The 22,349-nt window shown below is 43.9% G+C and overlaps 1 protein-coding gene across 3 annotated transcripts in view; it reads right to left on the reverse strand.

The window, feature by feature from the left end:
* The window catches only part of LOC309552100 (rho GTPase-activating protein 7-like), a 211,255-nt gene that overhangs the window by 24,132 nt on the left and 164,774 nt on the right, over positions 1-22,349 (reverse strand). For all 3 annotated transcript variants that reach the window (XM_082252880.1, XM_082252881.1, XM_082252879.1), the window contains 2 exons: positions 13,265-13,485; positions 1,066-1,239 (listed from right to left, as the gene is read on the reverse strand). In XM_082252880.1, coding sequence (XP_082109006.1) covers positions 1,066-1,239; positions 13,265-13,485 — 395 coding nt within the window. The remainder of the gene's footprint in view (positions 1-1,065; positions 1,240-13,264; positions 13,486-22,349) is intronic.

The raw sequence follows: 22,349 nt of genomic DNA on the forward strand, positions 1-22,349 counted from the left end.
AACTTTCATACAGTCTAATAGATACTTATTTGCATTATTTCTACCAAAGAAATGAAGCAGAATACATTTTGGCCTAAATTTATGAAGAAACCTTTTTTATTTGCAAAATTTTATAACACAAAGAAAAACATGGGTTGTTCTCTCATTTTATTTTGGTATTTTATAGCAATATATAAAAAAATGTGGTGATTATATACCACCAAAAGAAAACTGTCTCTAAAAAATGATTAAAATTTATTTTGGGTACAGTGTTGCATGACTTAGTAATTGTCATTCAAAGTGTGAGAGCACTGAAAGCTAAAAACTGGCCTAGGCAAGAAGGGGAAGTGGTTAAAGACTCTGCAAGTACAGAAAAATACTTGTGACCTGCCAGAAGTGCAATCAGCTCTTCAAATTTTACAGGGCCATTAGGTAGTGGATATGTATGGATTATTTTTAGAGAATAAGGATATTGCTAATTGTCACTTTGGGGCGCTTTCAAACTGATGCGGTGTGGGTTTCCTGCAACATGGGTGCAGTGCAGTGTGCCTGCAGGTTACCTGTGCTTTGCCATAGACTTCTATTACACCAGGCAGTTTTGATGGGCTTTCTGAAAACACATCAAACTCCTGCATGCAGGAGTTTTGGTACGATTTTAGAAAATGCACCAAAACCACCAAATGCAATAGAAGTCAAAGTACGGGTAACCTGCATGAAACACATTGATACACTGTGGTGCACCACATCAGTGTAAAAGCACCCTTAAAGTGGTTCTAAAGGCAGAAGATTGTTTATCTTAAGATGAGAGCCTAGACTGTCCGGGACTCTCCCTCCTCATTGGCTGAGACAGCAGCGGAGCGCTACTGGTACCTGCTAGTGTCTTCTGCAAAGTTACGTAAACATTTCCCACTCGCAGATCTCTACAACATAAATGCTAATCATTTTGTGATCCTAGATAAGAATTAGGTGGGCCTCAGTAAGTTCTTTAAGACAACACAGAAAATGTTCATAGTACACAGGACAGCTCTGAATTTCTTACTTAATAACCACTTAGTTAATATTCTACAGTGTTGTAGGTTGTTTTACCTTGTGTCTGTCCTACAGACATGGGTAACTTTACACTTCTGAATGCCAATGTTTTCTATGAGGTGCTCACATAAAACGACATGTCCCAGGATCCCAGAGATCTGAACATCCTCACATTCAACCGAAGTTGCTGCCAAAATACAAGTGCCACTTTTAGGGTCAGTCCTCCATGTCCTGAAAAACAATGTAACATGAATGCAATTATAGCAAATCTATCTTGTATATACCAGAGGTTTACAAAGACCAAAGACTTAGGTTAGTATCAAAACTACTTTGTCTCAATTTTATAGTTTTAGGCTATTTGTAAAAATCTGGGGGAAAAAAAAAATGTAAAAAAAAAAGTGGCCAGACGTTAACTTTCATTTTTAGGGGTTTGAAGGAGATGCAGGGCCAAATCTGTTTTGGCACTACTTCTCCTGTGGTTCACAGGAGTGCACTTCATTCTCCACTCCTGTGACCCGTATTCAGCTGCCAGCAGGCTAATATCCGCTCACACCAGAGATCACTCAGCTGGTCCAGGTTCTGACTCATCTCGACTTTAATGTCAGGAACCACCCAGATGCCTAACCTGCAGTTTGCTCAGCCTCTAAGCCAACCATTTCAGCCTCCACAGCCCAGCGCTCCAGTAAGAGCTGAGGGGCAGAGCAGATAGCCAGTGACTGACAGTCACTGGCTCCCTGCTCATTGAAGACCATGAACTGAGCGATCAGCAGTCTTTGATCACTCTGTTCCCTCTACAAAGAAAAAAAGTTTGCATTTTTTCCTATTTTTTTTTCAAAGAATTTCCTGGACTAAAACTGCACTAATCTTTGAGAAGTTAATATTACATAGTTACATAGTTTGTGAGGTTGAAAAAAGACATCAGTCCATCCAGTTCAACCTATGATGTGTGTGTGTGTTTGCTGTTAACCATACATTGTATACCCCTGTATGTTGTGGTCTTTAAGGTGCCCATCTAATAGTTTTTTGAAACTATTGATGCTCCCTGCTGATACCACTGCATGTGGAAGAGAATTCCACATCCTTACTGCTCTGACAGTGAAGAACCCCTTACGTGTTTTAAGGTTAAACCGATTTTCCTCTAGTTTTAGTGACTGGCCGCATGTCTTATTGTATTCCCTTTCTCTAAAAAGTTTGTTCCTTTGCTAGGGTCGCCAGTACAGTATTTGTACATGGATATCATATCCCCCCTCAATCCTCTCTTCTCCAGAGAGAATAAGTTCAGTGCTTGTAGTCTTTCTTCATAGCCGATGCCCTCCATTCCCCTAATTATTTTTGTTGCCCTACTCTGGACTCTCTCTAGTTCTTCCTTCCTGAGGACCGGTGCCCAGAACTGGACAGCATACTCCAGATGTGGCCAGACCAGAGTCTTGTAGAGTGGTAGAATAATTTCTTTATTTCTGGAGTGAATCCCCTTTTTTATACATGCCAGTATTCGGTTGGCTTTGCTTGCAGCGGCTTGGCATTGCATGCCACTGCCAAGCCTATTGTCCACCAGTGCCCCCAGGTCCTTTTCTATCTTAGATTCACCCAGAGGTTTCCAACCTAGTGAGTAGCTTGCTTTCGTGTTTCTGACGCCCAAGTGCATTACTTTACATTTCTCAACATTAAACCTCATCTGCCATGTAGTTGCCCACCGCATTATTTTGTTCAGGTCCACTTGTAAGGTTTCCACATCCTGTATAGAAGATATTGGCATGCTTAGTTTAGTATCATCCGCAAATACTGAGATTGTACTAGATATCCCCTCCTCTAGATCATTTATAAATCAATTAAACAGGATTGGTTCCAGGACAGAACCTTGGGGGACCCCACTTTCCACACCCGCCCAATCCGAGCACTTCCCATTACTCACCACCCTCTGGAGTCTCCCCTGGAGCCAGTTCTCTATCCAGGTACTCACCCTATGGTTCCATTCCTTAGTTTGTACAGTAAGTGTTTGTGGGGAACGGTGTCAAAGGCCTTTGCAAAGTCCAGATACACCACATCCACAGGCTTACCTTACCCATCTAGGTGGCAGCTCACTTCATCGTAGAAGGTTAATAGATTGGTTTGGCAAGAACAATTTTTCATGAATCCATGCTGATTACTACTAATAATACAGTTTTCATTACTAAAGTCTTGTATGTAGTCTTGTATGTAGTCTCGAACATATCCTCCAAAATCTTGCAGACTACTGATGTTAGGCTGATCGGCCCTTTTTTAAATATCGGTGCCACGTTGGCTTTTTACCAATCAGCTGGCAGACTATCAGACTAATCAGACTATCATTAAAGATCAAGAATAAGGGCCTGGCAATCACCTGGCTGAGCTCTTTCAGAACCCTCGGGTGCAAGCCATCCGGTCCCGGTGATTTATTTATGTTAAGTTTTCTCTAGTTTAGTTCTAAGTCTATCTTCTGTTAGCCATGGGGGTACTTCCTGAGGTGTATTATTTAGTTTAGCACTACAAGCTGGATTAGTGTAGCCCCCTGATTCCTTTGTAAAGACTGAAGAGAAGAAATTATTTAACACTTTCACCTTTTCCCTGTCCTCTGTGGCCAAATTTCCTTCGTCGTCTTTTATGGGGCCAATGTGTTCTGGCCTCGCTTTCTTGCTGTTTATATACTTAAAGAATTTTTTGGGGTTCTTTTGTTTCTCGTGTTCTATTTTAGCCGCCCTGATTTCGCCTTTACATTTCTTATTATACTCTTTGTAATGCTTGAATGCTGCCAATGACCCCTCAGCCTTGTATTTTTTGAAGGCCTTTACTTTATTATTAATATGCATTTTTTATGTTGGAGTTTTGCCACCCAGGGCTTAGTTTTGGTCTTTTAAATTTATTTCCCTTTGGAATGCACTGGCCAATCCCTTTGTTTAGTATGCTCTTGAAGCACTCCCATGTTTCCTCCGTGTTCTTTGTTCCCAGGGTTCTATCCCATGTGATATTTTCTAGCAGAGAGCGCAGTTTTGGGAAATTGGCTCTTTTGAAATTCAGTGCCCTAATATTATCCTTGTGTTTCCTATTACTATAATACTGAAACTTATTGACCTATGGTCACTGTTTCCTAAGTTACCCCGTATTTCTATATCCGTAAGCAGGTCTGAATTGTTGGTAATCAGTAGGTCAAGTACCGCATTGTTTCTTGTCGGTGCGTTCACCATCTGACCCATGAAATTGTCCTGCAAAACATTTAGGAACTGCCGAGCCTTGGCTGAATGCGCGGTTCCTTCTGCCCAGTCTATATATGGATAATTAAAGTCCCCCATTATAATGACATTTCCCATCCTTGCTGCCAATCCTATCTGTAAAATGAGGTCCACCTCCCCCTCCTCCCTCTGGTTGGGGGGCCTATAACATAGGTTAGTATAGGTTATACGGCAGTTTGAAAAATATTTGTTCTTTTATAACCAAAGTAACCTAAATGCTACTAAGGGACCTATTTAGAAGGAAGTAGTATATTGTGGTATATACTTTACTTTTTGCATCTAACAATTCTGGGAGCCTGTAGTGGAAAAATGTTTGCCATGGTCATAGGGCAGATACATACATGCAAGCTGTTCTCACAGCCCACATATGCCTCTTAATAAGTGTGATGCACATCAATAAGATGCGGCTAAAAACAGCAAATTACCCTGGTGAGCAAAGCCATCAAATGTACTTTAATGAATGGAAAAAATATCCATAAAACCACAAAGGTTCACCAAATAGTAAAACATACACTGCTATTTTACTCTTTATAAAACAGCCTTCTCCTGTATAATTGGTCACTATGGGCAAAATCAGAAATTTTGTTCCCCATTTTCTTTGTTACTTCCTACTGTTCCATGTGTAAGAATCATGCTGTTTAACCACTTAAGCCCCGGAGGATTTGGCTGCCCAAAGACCTGGCCCTATTTTGAGATTCGCACTGCGTGACTTTAACGGACAATTGCGCGGTCGTGCGACGCTGTACCCAAATTAAATTGACGTCCTTTTTTCCCCCACAAACATAGCTTTCTTTTGGTGGTATTTTATCACCTGTGCGATTTTTATTTTTTGCGCTATAAACAAAAAGGTACACAGTCACACACGCGGGGATGTCCGTGAACGAGTGGGGGCGGAAGCGCGCCTCTGGCGGTGCGCGCTCGCCCCCTACAGGCTCCTGGGCACTGGGTACTACGTCGGTTTGCCCAGGAGCGGCTGACTGCCGCAGTAAATAGTTGTGCGGCGGTCGGCAAGTGGTTAAAACCTGTATTTTGGGACCTAAATTTGAAGTGTAACCAGACAGCTTAGTACTTGGGATAAAAATGGATTTTTGTAAAATCTTACCGTAAAATCCTTTTCTCTTAGCTCATTGACAGACGTAGTCCTCGGTGATTCAACATCCTCGGGTTATGCTGCCCTCTACAGGAGTAGGACTAGACAGGAAAGAAAACGTTTTGGCCACACCCTAGGGGCAGTCCCAGAGGGTATATCCTCTCACTTCCTGCTCTAGCAAATCAGTTATGTCACAAAGCAGTGTTTAGAGAATTTAACCCAACCCAACTCAAAAACAGAGGGGCGGGTACTACGTCTGTCAATGAGCTAAGAGAAAAGGATTTTACGGTAAGATTTTACAAAAATCCATTTTTCTCTATCGCTCATTGACAGACGTAGTCCTCGGTGATTAAACACCCTCGGGACGTCCCAAAGCAGTACCACAAATGAGGGGTGGGAAAATGGAAATCAAATCTAATCTAGAAGGCCCAACCGGTGCCAACTAGAAGTTTACAATGCTCATCCTCAATGATGAGACTCAACAGAAATTTTTCAACAGAAAAAAACCCCCGAGGTAGACCACCGGTCTCCTCAAATTGCGGCCTGCAAAACCTTGCGGCCAAATGAAGCATCCACCGATGCCATCACATCAATCTTATAAAATTTTGTAAAGGTATGTACCGACGACCAGGTGGCCGCCTTGCATACCTGGACCACTGACGCCTGATGGCGATAGGCCCAGGAAGTACGCTCGAGTGAAGTGCGCCCTAACAGGGAACGGAGGATTCCGACCCTTAATAGAATAAGCCTGTACCACCGTCTGACTGATCCATGTAGATATGGTCGCGGCAGACACAGGCTATCCGTGATCACAAAAAGTGAGTCCGTCTTACGAAAACAAGTTCGTAGTAGTCAAGTGTATCCTTCTGAACCCCATCCAAGGAGTGTAATGCAAACTCCCAAGGATGGCTAGTCTTAGGACACGGGGAAGGTAACACAATACTTTTATTCAGATGAAAAACTCTGAAAACCACTTTAGGAAGGAAGGATGGATTCGGAAGAAGAACCACCTTATCCCTATGAACCACCAGATATGGGGAACGACAAGATAATGCGGCCAGTTCTGATACCCTGCGTGCAGAAGTAATGGCCACCAAGAAGGCCACCTTCTGGGATAATGTAAGCAAGGGAATCTCCCTAATATCTTCAAAGAGAAGTTTCTGAAGAACCGACCACACTAAATTAAGATCCCAGGCGGTAAGGGTGCGCGCACTGGCGGAGCCAGATGTCGCACCCCCTGGATGAAATTCCGCACCAAGGAATGAGTAGCCAAAGGTTTCTTGAAAGAAGATTGCTAACGCCGAAAACCTGACCCTTGATCGTGCTCAAGGATAGTTTCTGCTCAACCCCTTGTTGCAGACAGACCAAAATTCGGGTCACCGAATAGGTATGTGGGGGAAATCCAATAGATTCACACCATGCAATATAAGACTTCCATGTGCTGGAAGTCGCTTTCCTTGCTTTAACTGAAGGTAGGAATAACTGAAGCTGACACTCCCTTGTCCTTCAGTACCTGGGTCTCAATGGCCAGGCCATTAAGCCAGCGACTGTAAAGCAAGATGGAAGATCAGTCCCTGAGACCGCAAATCCTCCCTGAGAGGAAGTCTCCAAGGAGCGTCCGCGACTAGCCTCACCAAGTCGGCGTACCAGGCTCGACGAGGTCAGTCCAGAATTTCCAGAATAACTGGAATTCCCTCCACCTCTATCCTGCGAAGAAGTTCCCACAGCAACTTGAGAGGATGGAAGGCATGCCGTAGCTGATACTGCCCCCACGGGGCGACCAGCGTTTCTGCTGCGTCCGCTAGAGGATCGCGGCGCGAGCTACAAACCTCCGCACCTTCCTGTTAAGCCAAGGTGCCAACAGATCCACATCCGGGATGTCCCAATGAAGGGACAGCTAGTGAAAAACCTCTGGATGAAGAGGCCATATGCGATTGGATCCGAATCGGGCTGCTCTAGAGCTGCTCGATCCAGTAAATCAGACAAAATCTGATCGCTCTCAGTTCCGATACCCTTATTGGTAATCTGGATACTATCGGAAGAAATTACTTCCCCTGGTTGAGCATCAGAGACTTCCTGGTCCGCTCGCTCAACCGGATCCGATTGTCCAGGGAATCGGAATTCTGATTCCATTAAAAAAAGAATCTCCTTCAGGAGAATTCGGGTATGAGACTGGGTATACGGTACTGCCTCTAAGAAGGCCACCATCAGTCCCAGCCAATTGACGGACAGCAACATCCGAATCGTTGACTGAACCTTCTGGAAATTCTCCGCAAGGAGAAACTCTCTTGCCCAGGATGTATCCAACCTTAGGCCCAGATAGTTCAGTCTCCTGGTGGGAACCAGGGATGATCTTTGGGAAAGCGAAAAAACGCTGATGTCCTGCGATGATGGGGATATAAAGATAGGCCTCCTAAATGTCTATGGACGCCAGGAAATCCCCCTGATGCAGGGAGGCCACCACTGTACGGATGGACTCTATTTCTTCCCAAGTCCAGATTTGGACACACCTTGCCCTCTTTCCTGGGCATTGTGAATAGGTTTGAATAGAACCCCTGAAACCGTTCAATGTTAGAAGGGAAGAATCGCACCAGTGGAAGTGATCGAAACTCGATCCTGTGTCCTCCAGAAACCGGTGAAGACATCCCCCCCACCCCAGAGATGGGTAGGGGCGCATCAGGCTGTATCTTCAGGCTTGGCTGAGCCGGACTTTTTGTTTAGCCGACCAGCGCCCTTTGAAACCCCTCTAAAGGGGCTATGGAGGGTTTCGCCTTATCGCCCGCCCTCGCGGAACGAACAACTCTTTATGAGCAGAAAAGGAAGGTCCTCGTTAGTTACGAGGTCCTTTTATCCTAACAGTCTGTGGCAAGACAGCAGGTGGTACCGTCTATCCTATAAAGAGGAATTCCTCAAACGGATAGCAACTAGCCATGCGTTTGGAAATAACAGGGGTTCGTTTCAAAACGACCCCATTTGGGTAAAGGAAAATCCTTCGCCCTTTTGGTAGGCTAACAAGTACCAAAAAGGAATCTCAGTCTCAGCTACCTCTGCCGGTGTAACCTCAAGACTAAAGGTTTCCCGGACGGACACAACTAGTGCATCCACCACTCTTGTGCTATGGCGGAGGCAGAAACGTGCTCCTCACTGCTGAGGAGATATTACCTGAGACAACAGCCCCTGAAGTATCTGATAAACAATAGGGGTAGGCGGGGGTCGCTTCTTGACCCCCGTCCCTGACAGGCCACCTCCACCCGGGATACCAAAGACTCCAAAACTGTCGATAATGCATTAAAAACAAGTGGGGTACTGGAGGGTCCTGCGGCCACCTTGAGGGGATCAGGTGGGGATACCTATGCGGCAGGGTCAATGATTATACAAGACACTTGCCAGCGACAAAAAATGACAAAGTAAAAAACTTTTTTTTTTGTTTTTTTTGTGTCCCCCAGTCGCAACAGCGCCCCTCAGTGTTACCTGCCTTTTTGGACCCCACAGAGAGAGAGAGAGAGAGAGACCCCAAGGCTCAACCCTGATGCACAGAAGTCTTCATCAGCTTGCTCAGTGCTTGTCTTGTTACAAACAGGAAGTCTTTGGCCCTATTTCCTGGGTAAAAGGCGGCTCCGCCCCTTAACACGCCTGCCGGCGCCTCCCCCTTGCTCCATGAGGTGTTTGAGTCACCTCAAACATGGCCGCCCCCATGCTGGAGACACGAGGCTACACCAAAATGGCGGCCTTGTGCGATCTACCAGACAATGGCGGCGGCATGTCTGCAGAAGGATCTCGGCCTCACAACCCTTCACCCTCATGGTGGTCGGCGGTATCGGACCCTGGCGGGCCGTATGCGGTCCGTGGCCGTCGGGAGGCATCTGCTTAGCTGGAGGAATGATCTGGAATGCAGTATACATGTATAGACATCGCCCTGTGGCTTCTGACAGGTAGGATACCTTATACTATCACAGTAAAGTTCTAGTACTGCCACTGACTACAATCATTTTCACATTTTTACAATTAGATTGTCAGCTCCCAAACCAAGCCTCCTGGCTTCTTGTACACAAAAATCACACTCAATTAGGGGGATCTGTGACATGTTATAGGATAGAGGGAACCCATCCTTACCATTACAGAGAGGGGCCCGCGTTTACCACCAGACCCGTCAGGGGGAAAGGGGGAACATACTACTCACCATACCGGAACCAGGCGGGCACCAACTACTGACAGTACCCCTCTCCACCGAGGTAGGAGGGCTGTCGACCAATACGGACGCCGTGACTCATGGTCTTTGGCGTTTCAGCGAGACGTTTAACTCGCAGGGTCAGTCCCCGTCCAGTGGGACTATGTAGCGGCCGACCCAGCGCGGAGCTATGGCTTTCTTGCTTGAAGATCTCACAGGAACACTTGAGGAAAAAAAGCTGTCTAAAAAATCTTTTCAAAGAAAAAAATCCTGCCAGGACCGAAGATCCCAGCAAGGTATCTAGGTCCTTACTCCTGACTAGACAGAAAAAAACTGATTTGCTAGAGCAGGAAGTGAGAGGATATACCCTCTGGGACTGCCCCTAGGGTGTGGCCAGAACGTTTTCTTTCCTGTCTAGTCCTACTCCTGTAGAGGGCAGCATAACCCGAGGGTGTTGAATCACCGAGGACTACGTCTGTCAATGAGCGATAGAGAAATACACATTTGTAAACTGTATTACTTTCAAAACAAATTTGAAATATCTTCAGCGAGTTTTCTAATCTAATTATTAATAATAATTTGAGCTCAAGACCCAAGCATGAGATATGAGGGACAGCAATTTCTTCTCTTGAAGGAGGAAGCGGTATACTGATGGAAGCACACAAGCATACTGTGGGTCGGTTCTGTCATATGGTCTATATCTAGAAATTCCAGGTGAAGAGAGGATTGGGAAGCAGATTTTTGGAACCTGAGCATCCAGCCAAAAAAGCCTGGAGCATCTGAATTACATTGTGGACGTTTTCAGCCAGCTAAAAGCTGAGTCCTTCAGGAGCAGGTTGTATAGACAACCTGTGACCTGGATATCCTGAGTTCTGAGAAGGGCTATAAGAGGTTCGGGTACCTTTATGAATGCTCTGGGAGCAGAGGCTAGACCAAAGAGAAGTGCAGCAAAATGAAAATCATTACCCTCTACTGCAAAAGCAAAGAAAATGCTGAGGAGGTGAATAAATGGGAACATGAAGAGAGGCATATTGGATGTCTAGGAATGCAAAGTATTCCCCTTTCTCAGAGAGGCGATCATTGGCCTTGCAGATTCCATGCCAAATTGTATTTGTTTATGAATTTTAGGTCTAGTATAGGACGAATACCCATGTTAAGTTTTGGTAACGTGAAAAGGTTTAGGTAGAGGCCTTTGAACCTGTCCTTTATAGGTGTTGGTACAAGGGATCGTTCAGGGCAATCTGCAATTCTGACTGTCCTTGGAAAGATTTTGGGTGATTTAAAAGGAAAGGTGAGGGGGGTAGAGTAGAACTCTTTTTTCTACCCCTTTAAAACCACCGATTGAACCTACAGGTCTGGGACATCTGTGACCCAGAGAAAGGCAAGCTGTAACAGACCTCCCCCCACTCTTATTTTTGAGGGGGCTACTTTATTGGGAAGAGTGCTTTGGGGAAGACTTGGTTGGATTTGTGGGCCAAGTCTTGCCACAAAAGGAAGGGCTGAACTTGGGCTTGCAAGTGGAAGCCTGGGTAGAGCATTGAGGTGGTAGAACCTCCTGAGGAGGGAGGTTTTGGAACTTCTGTGTGAGAAGGAATTTTCCTCCTGTGACATTTTTAAAAATGTGTCAAGTGCCTCAACAAGCAGACCTCCTGCTTCAAATGCCATACATGTGAAGCGTCTTTCTGGCAGTTTCAGCTGACCATGCTTAAAGTCGCAGGATACTGTGAATGGGGATTATAGCAATTCTTGATATTTGTGTCGTACCCTGTTCAAAAGTATTGACACAAAAAGAGCAATGCAGTAAAGAAAGCCTTTAAGAGCGCCTCAAACTTTTATCAGCAGAATCTTTGAAAGAAGGAACACTCTCAAATGGAACAGTGAGAGGTCTATTGAAGACAAAGCTGGCTGGGTCTATCTCTGGAACAGACCATTTCTTAGTGAACTCTTTTTCCACTGACTAGAATTTTAGCAATGCTCTTTAAAGGAATAAAAACCTTTTCTAGATTGACCAAATCATAAATTGCCCCTACTATTTGTTTATAGATTAATTAGGTCTCTTTGTACCCAAAGGGGCATGGTGAGATGGAGGAGAATCAAGCGCTACATTGCCTAGGCTTTGGAGCACAGCAGCAGTGAGCATACCAAGATTTGCAAGCATAATGTGTGAAGCCCTCATCATCTCTGGCTTCCTTTAGCACTGCCTCATGGTCCTCTTCATTAATTTCTATGTCTGGGACTCAGGACTCGGGTAGAGACAGTGGAGCCGGTAAAGGGGCTTGGCATTTTTGAAGCCTGGACAGTGATGGCTGTATTAAAGCTGTTAGCTGTCTGAGAAATTGTGATATAGCTGGAAACAATCTGTTCTGCCTGAAATAGAGCTAGAATTGGATGCAGAGACCAGTGTAAGACTTGGGCCCTACTCGGGTGCAAGGAAAGCACTGTCAATTTAGGAGTGTTGTGCCGTCAGAAGAGCAAGTGTTTTCCTGAGCTTTTGCCATGGCTCCCTTTTTCCTGGTTTCTGCCATTGCTACAGGTGAGGGCATTCCCCTGTGGGGTGTGGGGTACTCACAGAGCACGATGCAGAAATAGGATAAGCCTGTTCTGGAAGAATAGCACAGAACCCAGGTGCAGACCATCCTATAGCGAATTCTCCTGTCAAAAGGGTAGGAGGAAGCGCCTGAGTACCATATTAGGGTTCCAGGTGGAAGTGGTGTTAAAGTAGGTGGCCTGTGGTGTGATGTCACACCACGTCATCCACCTGAGACTAAGCTGACTGGTTGAATTTTAGCACCAAGTTTGAAAAGTTTACACCATTAGGTGAATACATTTCAAGCACATAACTGGTTTCCTGAGAAATGTAACGTATAACCACAAAGTATTCAAGAATAGGGATTACAGTAACTGCTCAATAAGCAGGATGACCCTGTCTTACCATGACCATGTTGTTGCTCCCTATATAGGGCCCAGACTTCATGTATTATGATGGGCATACCACTACAGGGGACTTCAGAGACTTGATTCCATAGGAATGGACCATACAGCAGCATTGAGTGCCTACGCAGGACCCAGTTCCCAAAGCAACTTACAGGCTCTCCCTATGATTAGACTAAGGTTGCACTGATCTGGATGCACTGCTTCTATTGTGACAGTACAGAGCAGTGAGGCGTTGAATGAAGATTCATACTAAAATAATAAATTAGTTAGCCAAGAGAAATGTATACATAAGAGAGAAGAGTTCTATCACTGTAGGACATTAGCAAAAAACTCAGGACTCAGAATGGAGTAGGGTCATAGTGGGGATGCCCACTATGTTCGCAACAGTTTTGCCAGTGTCTAATCACCTGAAGGTACGAGCCTATGACCCAGGGTCCATGAATATTCATCCTGTGGCCTGTACTGATCTCCATTTCATTTCTACTATTAGTATTTGTTGAATCTAATAATAATTATTGCTTTTGACATATGTAGGAAAATGATATACCCTCGGTATCAAATACACTAGGTATGCCACTGCATAGGGGGTGGAGGGGGTAGTGTTCTGTAGTTCACGGAGGTGACATGGGCAGGGCTGAAAACAATGCTTGAGATAACACTGCAGATTGCATAGGATTTATGGCATTGTCCACTGTCATTTTGTTATATTTGTAAGTTCTTTGTAAGGGTTTAGACACCCTAATATTTACCAGCTACTGCTTATGTATTGTGCTTGAATGTACAGAAGTTACTACATAAATTGCATAAAAAGGAAATTACCTTAAAATGACATATTCCTTGCATGGTATTGGAGGCATGCTCTCTGTAGAGTAGTGGTAGATTTCTGTATCTTCATCCAGAGTATCTAAGATTTTGGACTGCTGTAAACTTAGATCCCATGTATGCTGTTCTCTCAGAATATATTGTAAGGCCACGTATGGCGTTGCATTAAGTTCAATGGACACTTTCCATAACCTGATTGGATAGTCATTACTTTCCACCTGAGATTACAACATGTAATATACACAAACCATCAGCATTTCAGATCTCAAAATACTTAGATCTTTGATTTTATACCAAGTCTAAGAAAAAACACACCACAGTAGAAACACGAGTTTTAATAAGTTACTCTGAATACGGTCATTTGATGTCATACTTCTGATGCTTACTGCTAGACCTAAGATTATTAGTACAAACAGAGACAGTTGCCTCTGTTTGTACTAACAAAATTCAGTTTAGCAGTGAGCAGCATAGACCCTAATCCTTAAACTAGGCAAGGTCTGGGAACCTTGAGAGACTCCTTGTGTGAGCTATGGAATTATGTCCAACCTGTAATCCTGCCCCTAATATAATTCCTTAGTGGTTGGTTCACTAAGAATATTACTTAGTGGGTGGTCCTGTTAGCCCTATCTTGCCCGACATCCTTCAATAAAAAAATTAAAAGAGCCAGACAGAAAATTGTCACCCAAACAGCAGCTGCATCCAATCAGATTCAACCACTGTTTAGGTATTCTGACAGCTGCTGCCAGCGGCTTTCCAAATACAATAGGCAAAGCAGAGAATTTTACTTTACTGGGCTACAAGGGCTATCACTTGAGAGCCTTATAACCCCAAACATTGACAATTTTCTACACCATATACTAGCATCAATGGTGTGTGTGTGTGTATACATTTACACACACAAAAATTCGATTTTTGTACTTACCGCAAAATCCCTTTCTCGGAGTTCGATAGACACAGACACAGTGCTCCATAAATCATAACTACTGGGTTATATTGCCTCCTCCAGGAGTAGGTCTAGGCAGAACAAAAAAAACACCTGGCTATGCCCATGGGCTGTCCTCAGCTGGTAAATAACCCCCCTCTCTGCTCTAGGTATTGAGTTTAGTAGCAAGCAGCATTAGACGAATCAAAAGTCCTTAGAGGGGTGGGTGCTGTGTCTGCCAAACTCAGAGAAGTGGATTTTACGGTAGGTACAAAAATCCCATTTTCCCTTTTGTTTATCGACGGACACAGCGCTTCATAAATCATAACTACAGGGACACCCAAAAGCAGTGGCAAAAGGAAAATGAGGGGTGGGAAAAAACCCAAGGCTAAACACAAGAGCCCTAACCAGGACACAGAAGCCTTAACCGGGTCACAGGAGTCCCATCAGAAAAAAAAAAAAAAAATTAAAGAAAAATACTCCTTAAGAGGGAATAGCCCTTCTTAAACTGCAGCCTGAAAAACCTTTCAGCCAGAAGAAGCATCCGCAGATGCCAAAGTATCTACTTTGTAGAACTTAGTGAAAGTATGCACTAACGACCAAGTGCCCGCCTTGCAAACTTGAGATATTGACGCTTGATGACTGAAGGCCCAAGAAGTACTCAGCGCCCGAGTAGAATGCACCGTGACAGGGAAAGGGAGGAACCTGACCTTTAATAGAATAGGCCTGAGGTACCACGTCTGTCTGATCCATCTGGAGATGGTAGCCCGAAGCAGCTGCCACCCCTTTCCTTGGTCCATGTGTAACCACAAAGAGTGAGTGTGACCTCCGAAAGGACTCCGTAGCTGCCAGATACACCCGAATCACATGAACCACATCCAAGGTATGCAGAGCAAATTCCTTGGGATGAGCTAGCTTGGGACACAAGGAAGGTAACCCAATGTCCTCATTCAAATGGAAGTCAGAGACAACTTTGGGCAAGAATGACGGACAGGGACGAAGAACCCCTATCCCAACTCCGATACCCTGTGGGCTGAGGTAATGGCCATGAAGAAAGCCACCTTCTGGGACAACGTAAGCAAGGGTATCTCCCGAATATTCTCAAATGGAGGCTTCTGGAAAACCGAGAGCATTACATTTAAATCCCATGACAAAAGAGACCGTACAGATGGAGCCATATGTCGAACCCCCTGAATGAAGGTACGAACTAAAGAGTGCGTGGCTTGGGGTCGCTGAAAGAAGATTCCTAAGACAGACACCTGGCTCTTGATGGTACTCAAGGCCAACTTCTGCTCAACACCCCGTTGAAGAAAGGCTAGGATCTGAGCCACAGAAAATGATCAAGGATGAGCACTAATCAACTCACACCAAGGAATGTACGCTTTCCATATACGATGGTATATTTTGCTGGAAGTGGACTTCCTCGCCTTCACCATAGTAGGGATCACTGATCCAGACAAACCTCTATGGCAGATCAGCCCTTGGGACAACTGGTCCTCTTTGAGAGGTAGCCCCCAAGGGACGTTTAGCGCCACCAGAATGATTGGAAGACCCTCACCCTTGACTCTCGCAGGAACCGTGGAAGAAGCTTGAGCAGAGGATGATACTAACCTTACCGTGCCCCTAGGACTCTTGCGGAGTCTGCCAGAGAAACCCAGTACCTTGCCACAAACTTTAGTATCCTTCAGTGGTTCTGTCTTAAAGGGGGATACCACCAGACCCAGAGCCTGCATGCGAGTCGTGAGAGAAAACTGTCTCAAAAATGTCAGTCCGATCTGTCCGCCGCAATGTCGCATTAAAAAAAAAAACACCAAAAATGACAGAAATATTTCCCTTAGTTAGTAAACACAATAACTTTTGTGCAAACCAATCAAAATACGCTTATTGTGATTTTTTTTACCAAACATAGGTAGCAGAAAACAAATTGGCCAAAAATTTTAAAAAAATATAGATTTTTAAATTTTTTTGAGGGGAATTTCATATAAAAAAAATGTTAAAAATATTGTTATTTTTTCAAAATAAACGCTGTTTTTTTGTTTATAGCGCAAAACGTAAAAACCGCACAGGTGATCAAATACCACCAAAAGAAAGCTCTGTTTGTGGGAAAAAAAGGAAGTAAATTTCGTTTGGGTACGGCGTCGCACGACTGCGCAATTGTCAGTTAAAAATCGCACAACGCCGAATCGCAAAAAGTGGCCTGGACGTAAGACAGCAAAATCCTCCAGTGGTAAAGTGGTTAATAAAGGACTCGTATAGCACTCAGTACTTAGCCAGGTACGCGTAGTCAGATGTCCTCACATCTTCATCCCTGGGAAAATCCATCATATTTCAGCTTCCAAGAGTCAAACGTGGCCATAGGAGCAGGTGGCTGGGCTGTGAACGAAGCCTGACTGGTTTTGCCAGGTGTCCCGGCTGCTTCAGAGGCTACTGCATCAATCTTAGATTCACTTCCTGTTTATATTTTGGATATACCCAACAAAATGGCCGAAACCAAAGCCATCGACAAGGCGCCGCTCACACAGACGTGAGCAGTGCTGTGACGTCATCTGAACCTCCCTCTCTAAGTCAGACATTAGGCACAGACATAAGGCATACATCCAAGGAGCCGTAATTCCAGGGCTTTCCACTAGATGTCATCAGAGCTGCATTTTTTTCCCCCTTTCTCTCAAAACATTGTAAACTTGCAGCTCTATTCAGAATGCTCAGCTCTGTCAGCAGACATAGCCTAATTTACCTTAAGCAGCCATAGTATCGGTGGAGTATTGTAAATATGTGAATAGGGGAGCACACGTCATTTCCAGTATTCCTTACTATTATACTTGTATATTCTCTCATCTCTCTCCCTCTACATAAATTATAAAAAAAAAAAAAAAAAAACACCTTTTTTTTTCCCCCTTGAATCTTCAAAAAAGAAGAGAAACTTAGACTATCATTGAGGCCAGGTGGTTTTGTCTCCTCCAATTCCCAAATCCACCTTGCTTCATGTTGTAGAACGGTCAAGGTCACCTTTTTTATTTCTTGGGACCACTTCAATCACCCAACAGCCCAGAAATTTCAAATCTCTATTGTGTTGTAAACACACGACATGCAATTGGAGCCTTTAGGTGGGATGTTTCAATCTAATAAATATGATCCTGCAAACATTTGCGATTCGTCCGGATCGTCGCCCCAACGTAGAAAGACCCACAGGTGCATGAGATGACATAGGTGACACCATGGGAGTAGTCTGTCACTCGATTGCACCTGAGGGTCCTTCCCATCTTCAACACCATTCTATCATCCTCCACCATAAACAAGCAAAAATTGTACATTCCACATCTCTGCATTTCCACATTCCTCGGTCTTACAGGGGTTTTCCACTATGTATCAGCAGATCCCTTAATGAATTAGCATTTCTATATACAATTTTTGGAGAACTGGGAACAAATTTACTTATTGTTGGATCACTAGTCAGCAAGGACCAATGTCTCTCGCATGTCTCTCTAACTTTGTTTGCTAGTTCCGTGTGTTGAAAACATAGGCAGACCTACTTGTCACCCCCCTGTGACTTCTTTCAAGATATGAATAGCAGCTCCTTCCTATCAGTCTCAGTGGCCCATTTATAGGCCCCATTGAGCCATCTATCTTTGTATACTCTCTTGCAAAACCTATTTCGTAGCTCCCTTGCCTCAAGCTGAAAATCAGCAGGGTCCGAACAATTTCTTCGGGCCCCGAGATACTGTCCCGTGGGGATACCCCGGACCAAAGGTCGGGGATGGAAGCTGTCCGCGTGCAATAGACTATCTGTCACCATAGAATTCCTATATAGTGTGTTTTTTATGATAAGTTGGTCAGTGATCTCAACCGTCAGATCCAGGAATGTCACCCTCTCACAGTGTATTTCACTGGTGAATTGAGGTTGTAAGGATTTTTTGCCAACTCATCCATCAATACCCCAATTTTTTCAGGGGGTTCCTGTCCAAAAAACCAGGACGTCGTCTATGTACTATGTACCTGGCTAATATCCTGGACAGGCACAACGATGACGCCCCGCCTGAAAACAACCAATTCTCCCATTCACCCAAATATATATAGGCATAAGCTGGGGCACACTTATTGTGCATAGCAGTGCCCTTTGCCTGGTGATAGTATTGGTCTTTAAATTGGAATTGAATATGAGTAAGAACTTTAATAGTTTGATTAGGAGGTCATTGCGTTTATTCTGATTAGTGGCTCTACTGCTTAGTACCCTTTTAAATAAATAGCCCGAATACCTTTCCCATGAGGTATGGAGGCTTATAATGCCTCAATATCAAGAGTAAGTAAAATGGTATCCTCTGGTAGTGTGAGATCATCCAAAATAGTTAGTACATGTAGAGTGTCACTTACATACGAAAACTGATTGGTTAGAAAGGGTTGTAGGACTCTATCAATGTATTCACTGACGGTCAGTGAACCGTTGCCTGAAATTTTGGGTCGTCCAGGAGGGTCCAATAAGGATTTGTGAACTTTCGGGGGTGAGTAAAATACAGGTGTCCTAGGGGACTCAACCTTTAAAAATTCATCTGTCTCCTTATCGATAATGCCATCATCAATCATACCAAAAAATGTCCTCTGTTCTCTTTCCATATTTACGGAGGGAATGGGTGTATACCAGTCCGAGTTGTTGAGTATTTTCCTACACATACTTATATACTTATCTCTATCCATCACCACTATGTTCCTTGTTGGCAGTCTTGATTATTTAATTAGTGTGCTAGGGGTAACCCTGGACTCTGCACTGTCCTTTCAGGCTCACATCCAATCCCTGTCCAAATCATGCCGCCTTAACCTTCGCAACATCGCTAGAATACGGCCCTTTTTAACCAATGACACCACCAAGCTTTTAATTCATGCCCTGGTTATCTCTCGCCTCGACTATTGCAACTCCCTCCTCATTGGATTACCCTTGCATAGATTATCCCCCCTTCAATCCATAATGAATGCTGCTGCAAGACTTATCCACCTTACCAACCGTTCAGTGTCCTCCAACCCTCTCTGCCAATCCCTTCATTGGCTTCCACTCACCCAACGAATAAAATTCAAAGTGCTAACAATAGTTTACAAAGCCATCCACCACTCTGCCCCCAGCTACATCACTAACCTGATCTCAAAATATCAACCTAGCCGCTCTCTTCGGTCCTCCCAAGACCTCCTGCTCTCTAGCTCCCTTGTCACCTCTTCCCATGCTCGCCTCCAGGATTTCTCCAGAGCTTCTCCCATTCTTTGGAACTCTCTACCCCAATCTGTCCGACTGTCCCCTAATCTATCCATCTTTAGACGATCCCTGAAAACCCTTCTCTTTAAAGAAGCCTACCCGGCTACTACCGAATAACGCTGTTTCACTTGCTCCATCAGCTCATCCCCCACAGCTATTGCCTTTTGTATGAATTGACCCTCCCTTTTAGATTGTAAGCTCTAACGAGCAGGGCCCTCTGATTCCTCTTGTTCCAAATTGTAGTGTAACTGTAATGTCTGCCTTCATTTTGTTAAGCGCTGTTTGGCGCTATATAAATCCTGTATAATAATAATTAAAATGGAGTCTTAGGTCGCACAAAGCCGTCCTTTCTTTATTATCAAAATTGTCGTGAACAATATAATTTTTCCTCAATGGGTCAATCCCTCCAGTCACAGCCTTAACCACCGCCGGTACCAACGACAAGGGGGGAAATGTGCGTGATCTTTTATACAGCTGTATTTCTCTCAGAGAAATCTGTTCACCGTCAGTATTGGGAAATCTTCCCACTCCTCACCTGCCTCCAATGCGAGTTCAAGCATAGAGTTTGCGAGGTTCGCATTTGTCTCTTCCTCTTCGTCAATGTGACCCTCTTCCCATAGGTCAATGAGATCCTTATGGGCACGATATTCTTTTCTAGTAAGGGCTTTCCAATCGCCCAAAGGACCCAATGTTCAACAGATTTTTCATTGTGCATTGCATGTAATATTAACTTACATCAAAGTCATATCCCACATGGGTAGAACAAAAAGGACAGACCCGTACTTAGGAGGGACAACTGTGACTCCAATAACTCCAATTGACAGATTAAATATTTTGAGTTTCTCCTCTCCTTGCTGTACATGAAGCTGTCCAGACCGTATTTTTTTTCAGGAGGGGAGTCAGAATTCCCTGTTGGGTATGTGTCCCCACCGTGTTGAGCACCTTTATACTTGTTACTGGACCCAAATTTGCATCTTGGCCCCCTCCTTCGCATTCCAGGTGTTGCCCCCTGTTTTTTGACGTTTGGTATCCTATGTTTAATGTCAGATTGTTTACTTATAGTGTCCACAATGGGGGGGGGGGGGGGCGGTGTAAAGAGTAGGGGTCATCCTCCAACACATTTTTCTCCTTTTAAACGTGCCCTTGTGTTTATGATGACCCCCTCCCTCTTTCCCTACCCCTTGGAACACTCCTCTAAATTAACTATTGGACTCTGTCTCTGATTCGCTACTTTCCTCAAGTCAAATATCCTTTCCAGTTCTGTCTGAATTGTCCCTTATTTTCTGAAGTTTTCCATTTATACGCCTGGCTCGTAGCATAGGCCAAGCGGTCCCTTTCCAATATCTTAATCTTTGTATTTGAGACGTCCCTGTTCAATTTTTCTATTGTTTGACAAATTTCCTTCTCCTTGGAAATAACCTGAGGTTTCGGTCAATGAGGAGTTAAGGACTCAAGGGCCTTCTGTAGATCTTGTTTGATTTGTACCATTTGTTTTTCATAGTAATCCATGAGAAGGACCACAATGTTACATGTCAATTTCTGTGGATCGTCTTCCCATCTTTTTCTAAAATCCAGGTCAACATCTCTAATTTTGGGAAATATTTGTACCCTTAAGCCTTTTGGATATATTTTTACATCCAAACATTTCTTTAGAAATTCTATGTTCCACCATGCTCTAGATTTTCTCTCATAAAGATCTCTTAATTTATATAGGGAGGGTAATTGCTCCCTATCCTGTATGGTGTTGCTGTTGCTAACCGTGTGTGTTCTCCCAAAAATTCGGATCCATCTTAAACAAAAAAGAAGTTTGAACTAGTCCCTCAATCCTGTATTCCTACTGTATATAGTTATTAAATTACTTCAGGAGGACTCCTTGGGAATAATTTCCCTATATAGAATACACAAAAAACAAAACAGTGGAGTCCTAGGAGGCTTGAACGACTCAACCCTGTAGGCAGATTGGGGGAGGGGGGCAGCTCCACTATATAGACCAAAAATAAACACTCAACTCAAATTGATATAGCTCAACCCCTACATAATCATATAAATACTTGTGCAAAAAAAGGGCCCAAACATTTATTGGAGATCCCAATACATTCAAAAAAGAGGGGACAAGCGAGAGTGAAAAGATAACAAAAATTAATGTGATGATGCCCCCATTCACATAATAAACAATTAACCTTTATTGCAAAAAAACTAAAATCACTTGACATGTTAAAAACAGAAGCCCAGCCCAAACCTCCTCCAAACAAATGGGCTCATAAATGTACTAAATACACTATAAAAAGACTCTATAGGTTAGCCAGTCATACATTAATAACATTCATATAGCACAAGTATTTATATGATTATATAGGGGTTGAGCTATATCCATTCCTGAGTTGTTCAAACCTTGTAGGACTCCACTGTATTGTTTTTTTTTTTTGTGTAAATCAACATAAGCTGCGGGAACCTGCTCATTCCACAGGCCCTAGTGCAAAAGCTTGGCCGATTCCATTAGGGTCTAAGACACCAGGGCTGAGGCCAAGACTGGCCGCAATGCAAAACCAGCCATAGTAAGCATGCTGCATGCCACAGCCTCCGCTTTCCTGTCAGCTGGATCTTTAAAAGGAAGGGGATTCCGCTACTCGGATAATGTTTGCTTTATTCAACCTGGAAACAGGAGGGTCCACCACTAGTGCACTTTTTTAAAAGTGATTCCTCAAAGGGGTAACGTACTTCAAAACGTTTGGGGACCACAAAGGGTAAATGTGGTTGTTCCCATTCCTTATAGGTAAACCTGTAAAAAAAAAAAAGGCACATATGGAAACACCTTTTGGAGGTTGCCACATCATCCATTTTAAAAGTCTCACGCACTGCAGTAATAGGTGTGTCTACCAGCATTTTTTCATTCGCTGCTGCGACCATGGAGGAATCATCCTAAC

This window comes from Pelophylax lessonae (genome assembly GCF_965119305.1).
Source record: "Pelophylax lessonae genome assembly, chromosome: 4".
Taxonomy (NCBI): domain Eukaryota; kingdom Metazoa; phylum Chordata; class Amphibia; order Anura; family Ranidae; genus Pelophylax; species Pelophylax lessonae.